At 45.0% G+C, this 14,774-nt stretch overlaps 2 protein-coding genes across 36 annotated transcripts in view; both read right to left on the reverse strand.

Annotated features, from left to right (window-relative positions):
- PHKA2 (phosphorylase kinase regulatory subunit alpha 2) overlaps positions 1 to 1,172 on the reverse strand; it is an 85,286-nt gene extending 84,114 nt beyond the window's left edge. For 4 of the 13 annotated variants that reach the window (XR_004480207.2, XM_033417379.2, XM_033417378.2 and 1 more), the window contains exon 1: positions 496 to 1,171. Coding sequence is in view for 12 of the 13 variants with exons in the window: in XM_033417379.2 (XP_033273270.1) it covers positions 496 to 573 (78 nt within the window). In the remaining variant the exon portion in view is untranslated. Of the gene's footprint in view, positions 1 to 495 lie in introns of all 13 variants that reach the window. The other 9 variants (XM_033417376.2, XM_033417371.2, XM_033417370.2 and 6 more) reach the window with 5 other exon arrangements.
- Positions 1,173 to 5,687: 4,515 nt separating this feature from the next.
- The window catches only part of ADGRG2 (adhesion G protein-coupled receptor G2), a 185,430-nt gene continuing 176,343 nt past the window's right edge, over positions 5,688 to 14,774 (reverse strand). For all 23 annotated transcript variants that reach the window (XM_049704707.1, XM_049704725.1, XM_049704709.1 and 20 more), the window contains 3 exons: positions 11,938 to 12,039; positions 10,788 to 10,940; positions 5,688 to 7,445 (listed from right to left, as the gene is read on the reverse strand). In XM_049704707.1, coding sequence (XP_049560664.1) covers positions 7,261 to 7,445; positions 10,788 to 10,940; positions 11,938 to 12,039 — 440 coding nt within the window. In that variant the 3' untranslated portion in view covers positions 5,688 to 7,260. The remainder of the gene's footprint in view (positions 7,446 to 10,787; positions 10,941 to 11,937; positions 12,040 to 14,774) is intronic.

Consider the following 14,774-nt stretch of genomic DNA (forward strand, 5'->3'; position numbering starts at 1 on the left):
AATGGCAACCAGAGTAAGCCCTAAGACCCTCGCAGGTGGGTCTCTAACAAGATAATTCAAGGGCAGAATAGCAGCAGTCGCCACACACCCCGGAGTGGGATGCACACCTCAGGAGTTTCTTCACTCCCGTCTACTGTCCTCGCAGTCCAGAGCTCACCATCCTCATTCAGTGTGCTCTGTCCAAACTACACACACCTCCTTCCATCCAAAAGCAGCAGAGTCAATGCAGAAAGACGCGTTTTGTACCCAGGGCACCCAGGGGGCTCCTTCTATCTTCGATCCCAAACAGCGGTCAAAGAATCCTGTGCAGTGTAGCCGCACAGCCCTTAGGTCCCCTGGCTCGTAAAGTGGACGGGGTGGGGAGTAACCATCGGCCAGCAAGGACCGGATTTAAAGAGGAAATTTCCTCTTAACTGCTAAGTCTCAGCACACGAGAGGGGGCTGGGTAGGAGAATAAGTGCCTCGAGATGGCAGTTCGGGGTGGTTCCTCCTTACCTGGTAACACAGGATTGTCTGCTGCACCAGCCGCGCGTATCCGTCTAAGCGGACCCCGGAATTGCTCCTGCTCCTCATCTCCGCGTTGCTCCGGGGCCTCGGCGTCCGACCTGCTACAAGGCGGTGGGACGCCTGGGCTGCGGCCGCCGAGCGGGCCCGGTTCCCAAGCACTCACAGCCTCGGTCAGTTCTCGAGATGGAGCCCGGCGTTACGAGGTAGGGACTTTTTTAAACGATAGAACCAAACTATGATTGGAAAGCAAGCCAACTAGAGTTTCTTATGCTGAAAGGCGCGGAGGAGGAGAAAGGGGCTGGCGCTACGGCTGCCCCGCCTTGACCAGGTCCGTAGCGCTTCCGACGCTCGCGAGTCTCTCGCGGCCCCGCGGGAGAAGTGGGGAACTGGGTTCCGGGCGTGGGGCGACGATGCCCCCGCCGAGCCTTTTTTGTCTTCGGGCTGTCGTGAGACGGCCTCGGGGCCGGCCGCGAACTCTACACGACCCGCCTGCCGCAGCAGACTCACAGCCCAGTCCCCGGCCGCGCCCCCGCCGCGGAACGGAACCCTCCGAGTCGCGGCCAGTGGGGGAAGAAAAACGAGGTGGCCCCCGAGAGCAGCGGGGAACTTGGCTCCGGGCGGGAACGTTTGCCTCTCTCAGCCCCTTATCTCCCTGCCGGCCGTCGACCTCAGCGGAGGCTGTTGAAATAGGTCCTTCCGTCGCGGGCATCTGGACGCCCCGGGCCCGCCCCCGGACCCGCCCCCGGCGCGGAGCCGAATCCGTGGAGCCGGGCCTGAGGCCCAGAACACGCCTAACACGCTCTGTCGCTGGCGGCCCCGCCCAGCCCTGAGATGAGCTTACAACCCCATCCCTGGCCCCGCCCTCTAGCACCGCCCCTAGATCCGCCGTCGCGGAGCAGAAAGCTCGCAGCTGCGGAGATAAAGGACTGACTCCGGGCGGGGGATAAGGCTGCCTTCCTAAGCGGCCGTGGGGAGGGCCCCGGAATGGGTTGCCAACCTCGCCAGAGGTGGGAGAAATAGGTCCGCCCACTGCGGCTGCCTGGGCGCCCCTCCGCGGACCATAATAGTAGCTCTGCCCGTGGCGCGTCTGCGCCCACGAGCGGAAGTAGAGTAGTGGGGCCCAGGGGGGAAGAGGAGAGGGGCGACTGGGGCAGAGCAGGGTCCCCCAGCTGCCCCCCGCGCCTGCGGCCTCGCCACTAGTCACCTGGCAAAAGCTCACCGAGCCTGGCCTGCAGTCCATCTCCAGACCTGCAACTTGAAACTCGACATTACAGTTTCTGGTGGCCTATCGTTACCCACAGTGTTTACAATCTTCTGCCCACTATTCATTTTCCACCAAAATCTGGTCCCATATTAATTCCAGAGGACAGCTCAGCTAATATCCTTAACTCAAGCCCTTTGCTAGTCTCCATGCATCTACTGTATGCTTGACCCAGTAGGCCTCCTCCTCCTTGCCTATCTGAAGCTTGTCTTTGGTTTAAGGGCCTGCTCGGCTCTTCTCTATTAGCCCTCCCCATTCTCTGAATTCCCATAACAATTTCTTTAGTAAGAACTTAGGTCTTGGAGTCAGTTCAAATTGAGTTCAAATTCCAGTTCTGCCATTTACAAGTGGTGCGAGCTTTGGGATGTTTTAGCTGTTTGATATTCAATGTTCTCATCTGTAAAATGGGGATAATAATAGCACCTACCTCCTAGGGTGGCTTTGAACAAGAGGGTGAATATAAAGCAGTCAGCACCATGCTTGGCTCATAGGAAAGTACTTCATGAATCACAGCTGGTTCCATCATCATTTGACAATGTACTGCTCATATTGTTTTCACGTGAGGCATGTTTTTCTAACTGGATTGTAAGTTACTCATTGAAACAGTTTTGGTATCTCCTACCTTACCTGGTACAGTGTTGAGCATGTAGTTGTAGCTCAATTGGTACTGAATGAATGAATGAATGAAAGAAAATAAGTCATGTTCAGCTGGGTCCCCTATGTATCATCCTTAACCAAGTTCATTTTCAAAATTCCGTAACATGAATCTGTGTCACTCGACTAAAGCACCAAACCCATTATCTCACTTTTTCTTACTATTGGCTCTTAAATAATGCAGCAATCCACGTGATGCGCCTCCATGCAAAATTTGCTATGGTCTAGGGGTAAATAAAACTAGACATTAAGTTATCACCATTAAATCTCTTGGAATGTGAATATGTACTCTTACAGAACTCTCACATATACTGTAACTAAAAGCTGGGATTATTGCTTCCTTTCATTACTGCCTTTGTTCACAGTGAGTTCTTCTTCAAGGGTCCATTTTGTAGCCATAGGGGAAAATAACTGATGACCTTTACATATTACCTGACATTTCCATCCAGGATAGAAACATTTTCAGTCTCTTGGTCTCTTTGTAAATTCTGCTACACACATATACCTCTTTTGGTGCATAGCCAGCCTACATTCTTAGGCTTTGGTCTATGCTTTAATGTATATTATCATATAAGCTGTATTTTTCAATAAGCTTGAAATTCAGGAATAAAACCAAAAAGAAGGAAGGCTATTACTTTTTTAGCTTTTAAATCTCCAAGCAAATTTCAGTGATTCTTTTTGGACTACAAGCTCTGCTATATAAAAATCAGACTCATATCTTAGATTTCTATGTCCCTGAGATATAAAACCTCCATATCTTGGTCCCTATATCCATGAAAACGTTCTCTGGTTGTGTCCCAATAGAAACCCATCTCCGAGTCATTTCTCAAATGTTTGTTAAGAATCAGATATGGAATGTGATGGGGTATGCTGTTGTTTCTGAAGCTGATTCATGATCTTTATAAAGATGAAAGTCTGAAACTAGACCCTTAGGTAGCACCATGTATAACTTCTCTGACCCCAACCAGAGGGTCTGCCCCTTGTCCTGCCATGGGGGGCTTCTGCCAAGGAAGTTCCCAGGGAGCCACATGTCACCATCCAAGGTGGAAACCAACAAATGTTTCTCTTGGAGGGTTCAGGTCTTTGACTCTAAAGAAAAGCACGCCATCTTTGACACAGAAGAGAGGGTCCGTTCTGAATTAATTTGCTGAAAATAGCCAATTTGCCAAATAATTTCTATGACAATTTAATTTTAGTTGACTGGAGATCATTTTGTTTTTTATCACAATATTTTAAAGAATGCTGAATATATCTCTGCTCCAGCTTCCTGCAGCTAGTTTGAGACTGAGAGGTAAAGAGAGAAACGCCAGGGAGCATAAGATTTCTTCACAGCGAGGTATATATCTATAAATATTTTATTTTTATTTATTTATTTATTTTGGACTGCATTGGGTCTTCGTCGCCGCGCTCAGGCTTTCTCTAGTTGTGGTAAGCGGGGGCTACTCTTCATTGCAGTGCACGGGCTTCTCATTGTGGTGGCTTCTCTTGTTGCAGAGCACGGGCTCTAGGCACTTGGGCTTCAGTAATTGTGGCTCGCGGGCTCTGGAGCGTAGGCTCGGGAGTTGTGGCGCACAGGCTTAGTTGCTCCGCGGCATGTGGGATCTTCCCGGACCAGGGCTCGAACCCGTGTCCCCTGCATTGACAGGCGGATTCTCAACCACTGCGCCACCAGGGAAGTCCTATAAATATATTTAAAAGAACACATTCTGGAAGAATGTATTCAATTTTTGTCCACCCCAACTTTTTTTTTTTTTTTTTTTTTTTTGCAGTACGTGGGCCTCTCACTGTTGTGGCCTCTCCCGTTGCGGAGCACAGGCTCCAGACGCGCAGCCTCAGCGGCCATGGCTCACGGGCCCAGCCGCTCAGCGGCATGTGGGATCTTCCCAGACCGGGGCACGAACCTGTGTCCCCTGCATCGGCAGGCGGACTCTCAACCACTGCGCCACCAGGGAAGCCCCACCCCAACTTTTTGATGCTGTACCTAGAGACTAAGGTGAAAAGAAAAAAGAATATACTGCTAAGAATTCTTCCCGTTCAAGATGATGTTCTTATGTCCACTCAGTCTTATCTTTCTCCTGTCCGTCCTTCAGATTCCAACCGCAGTAGCGAGGAGCTGAAGCAGAGAAAAACTCAATAGTCCTTAAAATGCTCTTATGGAGACAAAGTGACAACGCACTAGTCCATTTGATAAATTGCTTGTTCAGTAAATTAGCTCTTTGTGGAAATGACCTTCAACAAACTAACCTGCCTCCTAGGTGACCTCGTTAGACACAACCCAGTATCTCCAATGAAGACATTTCACCCTTTTTACTGAGAACAATCATGATGCTGTTCATTGAAGTTAACAGAGTTACTTTGTGGGATTAATGAATGCAGTGTTTTGGGGGAAAAACAAAACGAAACAAAAAAAATTCTCGAATGTTCTGAGAAAATACTCCTTCAAATACTGGCCACTGTTGTGATACTCCTTGCCTCCTCATATTGCCACCACCTTTGTCTCCTTCAGTAGAGTCTCAGATTGTGGGACCAATTTGAAAGCCAAAGGAGGGTGCTTCTCAGGAACATTCTCTCTGTCCTGCCCCTTATCTGTCTGAAGTAAAAATACAGACGAGAATTTGGCTTAAGGACTGTAGCCAGACACAAAACACAATAGGAAAAATAAGGGGTGGGGGGCAGGACCTAAAGGTTGTCAGACATTGTGTATCCTTTTGTGTACACTTTGTTTACATAATCTGCTTTGGGAGATTTGGTTTCTGATATCTCACCCCCAAATCTAGAGTATCTCACCACCTCTCTCATCAAATTAGTACTCAACATCTTTGAGGCAACTGAGCATCGTGGAAGGAGAGATTGCTCAGACACCTCTTGTGGAGTTGAGGCCAGCTTTCCCCATTTGTGGCTCCTATATGCTAATCAGCTCCCCAGAAACCCCAGTTCCGATCCTCACCTTCTTGAAATCCTACTGTTTGATGCTGAGGAAGCAGACACTTGGAGGGGATCCAAATCTGGGGCTTGTGTGAGCCAATGTCAACGTGTGTTAAAGAGATAATCTTGAAAGAGCAAGAGGAAAATGAAAAAGAGACCTCAGAAAGCAATCGCAGGAGGCAGGACAATCCTTGCTCCGACTTCACGGTCACAGCGTGCCTGCCGCCTGCCAAAGGATGCTACTGTCGAGTTGCCTTCCTCAGGGTGGTCCTACCGCTTCCAAGCTCCACCACCAGGGAAAGAGATCACAAATGTTTTCCTTTTGTGAAAGTTCTCGAACTTAAAGGGCTTAACTGCAAATTTATTTTGGCAATTTTAACATTTTTGTCAATTTTAACGTATAAATACAAGACAATTAAATAAATCGGAGAAGAAATATTGCAAAGACAAATCAGCACTCACAGAAGTGTATTACGTTATTACTGTGGTTAGTCTGGGATACAACATTCACTTGAAATATATGCAAGGGAACCTTGGCGAAAGACCTAACTAAAGGTTTTTGAAATGTTCCTAGTAAGGACATACTTGAGGCACTGCTCAAGCAGTTGTAGGTAGGAAGCAAGATAGACTCGCTATGACTAGGACCAATCAGGGTTTGATACATATGGAAACAATAGCATTGCAGGATAGTTCACTGTTCCCAATAGCTGCTCCCCCTTGTCACTATACACTCATCAAGACAATTCTTTAAAAAAAAATAATTAAAGCTCTGGCTGGGCCAGAGTGTACCAGTCATAGCAATTAACAAAGTACCATGCAGTTGCTTTTTAAAGAACAGCAATATGATTTTTTTTTAATGTACATCTCTTTTAAAAAGTAATCCTACTCTACTCCCCTTTTCTGAAAGGCTCTGGGGATTTGAGAAGTGGCAGTGTATGTATCGCTTCCACATCATGATTTTTCTACCATATGGTCTAGATTACAGTTCCTTCCCCCTCGGTGACCAAGGTATTCAGCTAAACACCTTGGTGCAGCTTCCATAATCTGATGATTAGGGAAGAGGTCAGGAGATGGGTGTCAGTATCGGATGCTATGTACGGTTGTACAGGTGCCACCCTGAACAACGGTGCATCCAAGAGGGTGAGTGGGGCGAAAATATGGCCCTCATTCTGTTTGCCAAATCACGAGCCCATGGGGCTGTGTCTGCCCAGTGGGGGCACCTTTTTCTAACTCACTCCAAGGCACTATATGAGCTAATTGTGGCACTATCTGCTTACATTTTTCCAGTCTGGCTGGCGTCATTATTTCTTGATTTCAGTGAAGTTCCTGTATTTCACATCCCATATAATCTCCAAAAGGAGCTTTAGAGGTCACTGAATCAGCAAGGATTTTCTGAATTATCACATTAGACACAACAGCACAACCGTGATTCTACAAAGAAAGAAATTTACACAGTAGAAAATAAATACCAAAAATGGAGAAGTAAGATTTCTGACATGTGGGTCACTAGAATTTATCTTATTTACAACAAAGGCATGCACGACGAAACTCACCAACAGGCTGAAGCCAACAGTGGCTTCATATGTTATCAAAGATAACTTAGCATCTTTAACTGGGGCTGGAAATGAACTACTTTGATTTTTTTAAAATGAGTCTTATTCTTAGTGTGTTGTTTAAAACCAGTCTTCTTTTAAAATGAAGGATGAGAAACCAAATCACAAATGTCTAAGAACCATGGTATAACGTCTTGGTTTCCTCTTCCAATAGCAACCATTGCGCTCAATTAGCTTATGCTCCTCCAGAAGTTGCTGAGTATAAAATTAGTTGATTTTCATACAACTCACATTGTGTAAAAAATAAGATTGGACATTTTCACACTGTCAAGCAACATGCTTTGATTTTAGGAAAAGGAATCACATTTGCTCAATAAAGTGTAAGCTTCCCCGCTTTGAAGTCCTTCTTAGAGCGATACGGTTTTTACCATTGCAGGAATCTTCTTTCTCATTAAACATGTGCTGTTTTCCAGTGAAATCATGGAGGCACACGTCTCCATTCTGAAGACTGAAAGAAAAACCATTCTTCTCGGTAGAAGCATTCGCTGTATGAGGAAAAACAAAATCAGCGTCATAAAGTATCCACAGAAAGCATTTTCAGGGGACAGGAGAAGATGGCGGAAGAGTAGGACGCGGAGATCACCTTCCTCCCCACAGATACATCAGAAATACATCTACACGTGGAACTGCTCCTATAGCAAGCATTTTCAAAATAAACAAACGTCACTTTATTCTTAAGTATGCACATGTAGAGCATGTCTTTTTTAAAAAAAAGTCTGATATATTGTCATATTTTATTTACTTTTCATTCCTTTCCTAAGACCACTCAAAGTAAGCAAAACAAATTGGAGAATGATTCAGAAACCAGCTCTCTATGGCAGCTTTTTTTAAATGAAACGGTCAAAATATGAAGCAAAGCAATGTTTTTGATTTTAAAAGGCCCATTTCCTAACTGGTTGAACATATATTGCCTTCAAGTAGTAGCGTATGTATAATTTAACTTAAGGTAATATTCTGGTCTCTCCCAAAGGTTAGCAGAGATCCCTCACAAGGTTCTCAGTTCCCTAAGATCCCTATAAAGTAAAACTTTGTACCAGAGAAACCCAGAGTGACAACAGTCCTGGCAAGAAAAATATCATCTCTCATACACTAAACCAGCCCCTCTGACTAAATCAGGATAAGACTGATTCCCAGGAGGAAACAACAGAGTCCAACCTCAGAGTCCAGGCCAGGGAGCAGGTGGGCCTCCCCAATCCCAGGCAGGCCCTGAATTGTGTGTGTGTGTGTGTGTGTGTGTGTGTGTGTGTGTGTGTGTGTGTGTATGTGTGTGTGGGCGGGGGTGGGGTGGGCACAGCTGCTGAGATCCTCTAGCTCCTTGGCACCATCTTTTTGACCGTTACACCATTTGAAGACAATGTAGAAAGCTGAATAATAAGCCCAACTGTTAGTTCACGCCATAATTATACTAATAATGACAGTGCTGAGAACTTTATAAGAATTATCTCATTTACTACCCTACGGGATGAGTGCTATTATTATCCCCATTTCACAGACGATGGAACTAAGGTGTCAGAAAGTAAGTGCTTTGCTTAAGGTTACATGGCTCAGAAGCGAAAGAGTCAACATGTGATGTCTCTTCCAAGCTGTGAGCTTGTGGCCCTGTGTACTGAGTGACATGGCTGCTAGTAGCCAAGCCTCCAAGGCATAACTGAAATAGGTAGTATTCACACACACTAGGTGACGGATGTGGCTAACACAGCTCCACCTCCGGGCATAGCGACGGGCAAGTGACTGTCCGAGGCTGCTCTTCTGATTTAGGCATTTTGGTTCGAGGACATTCTTGTGCAGGAACAATTTGACCTGGTATAATAAACAAACCGTTAAACTTCCAGCTTCTTTTTCTGTCATCCATCCCAGATCCTGATGCGCAGGTTATGTGGTATTAAACACGTGGCCATTTTGTTGACCTAAAATGTACCCCGCCCTCACTGTCAGCCATGGAAAATAGCTGTGCGAAATCAGCCACGTCAAACAGTTGTGCAAAATGTGCTGCCTCCATTCAATCTGATTCCCCGAAGGATGGCAACATATTGGTAGGCTAGGCAAGTGAGGCTTCGTCTCTGAGTTCTTCCTAGAATATGGAAAAATATGGCTTTAAGAGCCCCAAACACTTCTATCCAAACCAGTAGGTTTGACTGATACGTTGTGATTCTGAGGGATCTTGATGACTCAGCTCACACCTCTGATTTCTCTACTTTGAACTCGGTTTCTCCCATTCTCCCACTAACTTATGAATCAGCCTTGACTGCCACTGCCTCTACTCTGTTTACCTGCACTGAGTCACTCCCGCTATAGCAACTTGGCATAGAGCCCAGCTCTCCCTCTGGTATCTACAATAAAGAGCTAAGGCCCCATGGCAACTGTTTCTCATCTGATACGGCAATGGTTCTCAACAACTGGGGGGCGGGGCGATCTTATTCCCCAGGGAACATTCACAGTACTGGAAGACATTTTTAGTTGTCACAGCTGGGCGGGGCGGTGAGCAGCTGGCTGCTACTGGTACCTGGTGGGTGGAGACCAGGGGTGCTGCTAGACACTCTCAAATGCACGGAACAGGCCCCACAACAGAGAGTTATCTAGCCCCAAATGTTAACTGTGCCGAGGTTGAGAAACCTTGATTTAGAGACCTCCTCTTGTATTTTATTTATTTAAAAACAATTTTTTTAATTAATTAATTAATCTTTGGCTGCGTTGGGTCTCCATTGCTGCACGTGGGCTTTCTCTAGTTGTGGCGAGCAGGGGCTGCTCTTCATTGCGATGCCCGTGGGCTCTAGAGCACAGGCTCAGTAGTTGTGGCACACGGGCTTAGTTGCTCCGCGGCATGTGGGATCTTCCCGGACCAGGGCTCGAACCCGTGTCCCCTGCATTGGCAGGCGGACTCTCAACCACTGCGCCACCAGGGAAGTCCCTCCTCTTGTATCTTAAAAGTCTATACAAACCAGTAGGACCTCCCACCTTTGGGAGGCTAGAAAATTATCTGGTAAGTATATGAACCTTCTCACAAATTTATCTGAATTTGTCATGCAAATAACTAATATTCTAAAATGATAAGTAAAGGCAAATTCTCCAGGAAAGGAGAAAGTATACCAGCAGAATTTAAGTTTTTATAAAAATGCAAAAGACATATTAAGAAGCCAAAGAAGAGAGAAACAGATAAGTTTTTATGAGAAATGAACTGCCCAGTCTTATGAAAGAAAGAAAACGTAATGGAAGTTCTAGCTAGAAATGTCACAATTAATGAGTAAAGGAGGCACAGCAGCAATGATCTGTATGTATATTGGAGACATATATAGTCACCAATACAGGTCACAATTCATCTTCCAGTATTTGATATATTCATGGGGATTTGGGCACTGTCACAAGGCAGCCACGCTGTGGAAAAGAATGAACAAACATGACAAGCAAAAAATAGGCAGGTTTAAAAGTGTTGAAGATGTGTATAATTATAGATATACTAAAAAATTGATGTAGTCTTACTGAGTATTTTAGGTACCGCTTGCACAGAAACAGCATAGGACTGAAGTCTTTGGGCAATACTTAAGTCAGGATTTGCCACATTAAAACTTTTAGGTCGTCATCAATTCCCATCGTGAAAACTTAAATCTTTAAAAAAAAAACCAACCCCTAAATCTTAAAAAAAAAAAAACTGCTCTAAAACGAATGAACTTGGATTAATAAACTTTCTCTTTTATAAGGGAACCACATTTTGATCCACTAGTCATACATGTAATTATACACTTTGCTTAGCAAAAATGCCATTAAAGGATAAAAGTGCTTTAATACAACAAGCACTAGCTTGAGAAATACTATATTGAGACATAACGTACCGTTTCCGCTCGTGAGTCCTGAGCAATCATTATTCACTAGCAGCGTGGTGGACTGGGTGGAGTTACTGTTTGACTGTAAGGAATTTGAAGAGCTCGAGACTCCTTGGTTTACAGTCTGCTTCTTTAAACCATTAGTAGCAGTTTTACTCCAGTCTACAGTAGGGTAAGCATTACAGAAAAACAGGGCAGAATGTTGAAACTCAGATGCAGGAGACAGGTCACAGCATAACTCATTCTAAGCAACTGATCTCTCGCTTCCAGATCTTACAGAGAATCCCACATTTCACAGGTTGGTGTGATAAAATGTATTTTCATTTAAGACTGTATACATTCGTCCTTTAAATGACTGCCTGGTTAAAAGTAACCTATGTTCTCTGGGAACTAAAGGCCAAGCTAATTTGATTGTGTCTATAAATATCCTCTGAATTAGGTAATATTTCAGAGCCAAGGACTGTCTTCACAAGAACACAAATCGACCTGCTGTGATGACTAATGGCTCTTCAATCCAGGCAAATGATGGAACTCTAGGTACTGCCATTTTCCAATCTTGTGCAACCAGATCTTTGCAATACTGCAAAGTCTGTATTCATGGGTAATATTTATGCAAAAGGAATTTAGATTTTCAAAGAGTACCTCGTTTTTCTTATTTTCTTAAAAATGAGCTATTTGCTCTATAACCCAGGAGGGCATAGCTGAAAATAACTTCAAAATAACCAAATGTATGCTAAGGCTTATATATAAAGTCTGGCCCAATAACAAATAAAAGAAGTCACCGACAACCAGGACCTGTGGAAAAAAGGTTGAGTCAAGACTTAAAAAGTTAGGGAGGTAAATATTAAAAATTTCTTTGGACAAATGGAAAGCACGCACTCGAAAGGAAATGAATTCTAAAAATTTCACTGTTGCTTCATTCAGGAAGCAGCCAGCCCACTAATTCTATTGCTCACTAAGTTCCCAGATGTGAGTAATTAGTTTTTAATTCACTAGGTTTTTTCCCCTAATGTTCACAATGGATATTTTGTGTCGAGCAGGCTCCATTCATTGATTTCCAGACCCGATATTCCTTTGGCATTAATTGCTTTGGATCTTAGCTTATACAGTCTTTTCCTCAAGCTTTAAGGGAAGGAGAAAAAGTAAGGTAAATATGTACCAGAATTTTCAGCCAGTCGTAACTTTCCACAACACAGATACCGTCTCCACTGCTTTCTGACGTTCTCTTTTGCTACACAGTAAAAGATGAATATGAAAAATCCTATGGGGAGGGGGGGAAAAACATAACACAATGAATTCCAAACTAAGACTTGAATGTCATGAGCTTACTCTGCACAAAAGATAAAACCTTTGGCAGCCATAGGCAAAATGAAATTTTGCAGATTGAAAATAAAGCCCGAAGTCCTGGGAAAGTTTGCTCTCGAAAGGCACCCTGGGAGGACTCTCTTTGTAAGATTAAAAAAATACTTGTAAAAAGAATATCACTCCATATGTCCAAAATTAAACTCACTGTCTCACCTCTCACATCCTGTCATTGGCCTTCCCTATCTTTGGAATTACGAGCCATCTACCCAGGATGCCAGCTCAGACCTAGGCTCTGCCAACTAAAGAATGTTGCTGGCCATCCAGCTCTACAAGGATCGAGTCATAAGCCACTGCAGTCACTGACATTCAACACACCCTAAAAGGGTTTCAGGATGGAGATCAGGCATGAGGCGCTCTGTGCTCGGGGAAAACTGGTAGAAAAGGCCTTCGGATGGTTAGGTATTTTCAGGAGAAAATTTTATGAACCCAGTTTCTTGCATCTTCCCACACTTAGAAAAGCACTAAAAGCATTAACTAAGATATCTGTGCCTTGTGACAAGCAGTAACCTTCTGCCGAGATGTGTGCTTGACTGTACATACCCCTTCTCCAAACTCACACATATGCTGATCTCCCCCCTTACCTCTTCGAAGCAGTTCTTCAGAGCTTTCTGAGCGGCTCTCTCCCGGACTCTATTCCCCCAAAGAAAATTGAAACTCACAGCTCTCACATTGTGCTTTTTTTTTTTTTTTTAATATTTATTTATTTGGCTGTACCAGGGCTTAGTTGCGGCAGGTGGGATCTAGTTCCCTGACCAGGTATTGAACCCAGGGCCCCTGCAACGGGAGTGCAGAGTCTTAACCACCGGGCCACCAGGGAAGTCCCTGTGCTTTTTTACTTTCAGTCCACAGCTCCTACCTCCCCGTCCCTCCACATGCGTAATCGATTTCCAAGTTCTGTCAAATGCCATCTCCTCCTTTGTCTCACACCCCTCCCTCCTTCTCTCCAGTCCACAGCCATATCCCTTCCCTGGGCCTTCCTGCGAAGCCTGGGGCACTGCAGCCATAGCCTTGTCTACCTTCCAGCCTCCCTGTGACAGGCTCAAGGAAATTCTCCAGTGGTGTCCTGGCCACAACACTACAGACGGCAAGAGGCCCTCAGGCTCTGCCTCCACCCCCCACTGCATGCAGGCGCAGGGCTCCCCACACAGCCCCCTCGCTACCACTCCCCAAGGCTTTGATCGCGAACAAATATTAGCAGAATGAATGGGCGAATTGAGTTCTCCCTCTCCCCAGCCCCCAATCTATCTACTTTAAAACCTTCATGTTAAAATATCAGGTTTGCCTCTAGTAGGGTACACGTGCCCAGCCTGAAGACTGATATCTCGAGTACTGCACACCTTTGTCCACCTGCCACCCTGGGCAGCTACACTTGGTTGCATTAGGGGAGACATCAAAATGGGGGTACCCAAGGCCCAAATCAGAACCTGTATACATCTCTCCTTTTATCAACCCCAAAGCCCTGTGAATTAGGCTTTAGTTCCCTTTTATAAATGAAACAATACATTCTTTCTGTCCACTCATATTCTAATGAGAAGTCATTCTAGGGAAATGAAAAAGAGGCAGGTTCAGTTTCCAAGGTAAATATGCGAGGGGAGGTACCTTGCTTTCATGTTTACGATTAGTGTGATTCGGGCATATATTTTTTCTCTTTAAAATAAGTGTCTCTTACTTTTAGCATGCCATTGTTGGCAAATAAAACTTTTATAAGTTGTCCAACACCTGGATATACCAGTTCAGGAACTGTACATTGTAGGTAAAAATGAACAACTGTATGTACCCAGCAAGCACGTTAACTGGCTTCCTCCGAATAAAATAAGAACCGGTAGCCAAATTAGGCATTTGAATTCAATCTCAGGTTAATGAACTACATTGCCTGAAAGAACTACAGGAGAATGCTCTGGGAGCTAAAAGCCACCAGCAAAAGATGAAAACGAGTGGATGAGAATGCAATTAAAGGCATCAACACAGAGGATTTGGAGTAAAAGGAAACCAAGGGACACAAATGATTGTTATTGTAACGTAAACTTATTAGCCTGCTCCGCTTTTAATGCCAAAGTGCGTCCGTGAAAAATTAATCACAGCTGGGACTTCCCTGGTGGCACAGTGGTTAAGAATCTGCCTGCCAATGCAGGGGACATGGGTTCGATCCCTGGTCTGGGAAGATCCCACATGCTGCAGAGCAACTAAGCCCGTGCGCCACAACTACTGAGCCTGCACTCTAGAGCCCGTGCTCCGCAACAAGACAAGCCCGGGCACCACAGCGAAGAGTAGCCCCCGCTCGCCCCAACTAGAGAAAGCCCGTGTGCAGCAACGAAGACACAACCAACCAAAAAAAGAAAAAAAATTAATCACAGCTGACAACTCTTTTATAATGCTGATCTAGAAGAATGAGTAATTTGCTTTCCTAAAGAATACAATGAGACCAAAGGGAAAAAAAAAAAAGAATACAATGGAAGAGGGCTCCCAAATGGCTGCGGCTGGGCTTCATTAACTAAGGGGAAGCTCCGAGGTCAAGGGTCACACACAGAGCCTGCCCTTCCCGCTGCATGTCAGGGCAGAGCAACTGCGTGGGATTAAGCACTGGGCCAGGCTGCTGCCATTGACTTCACATTTATCATTGTCTTCAAATCA

This window comes from Orcinus orca, chromosome X, assembly GCF_937001465.1.
Source record: "Orcinus orca chromosome X, mOrcOrc1.1, whole genome shotgun sequence".
In the NCBI taxonomy this organism is placed as follows: Eukaryota; Metazoa; Chordata; class Mammalia; order Artiodactyla; family Delphinidae; genus Orcinus; species Orcinus orca.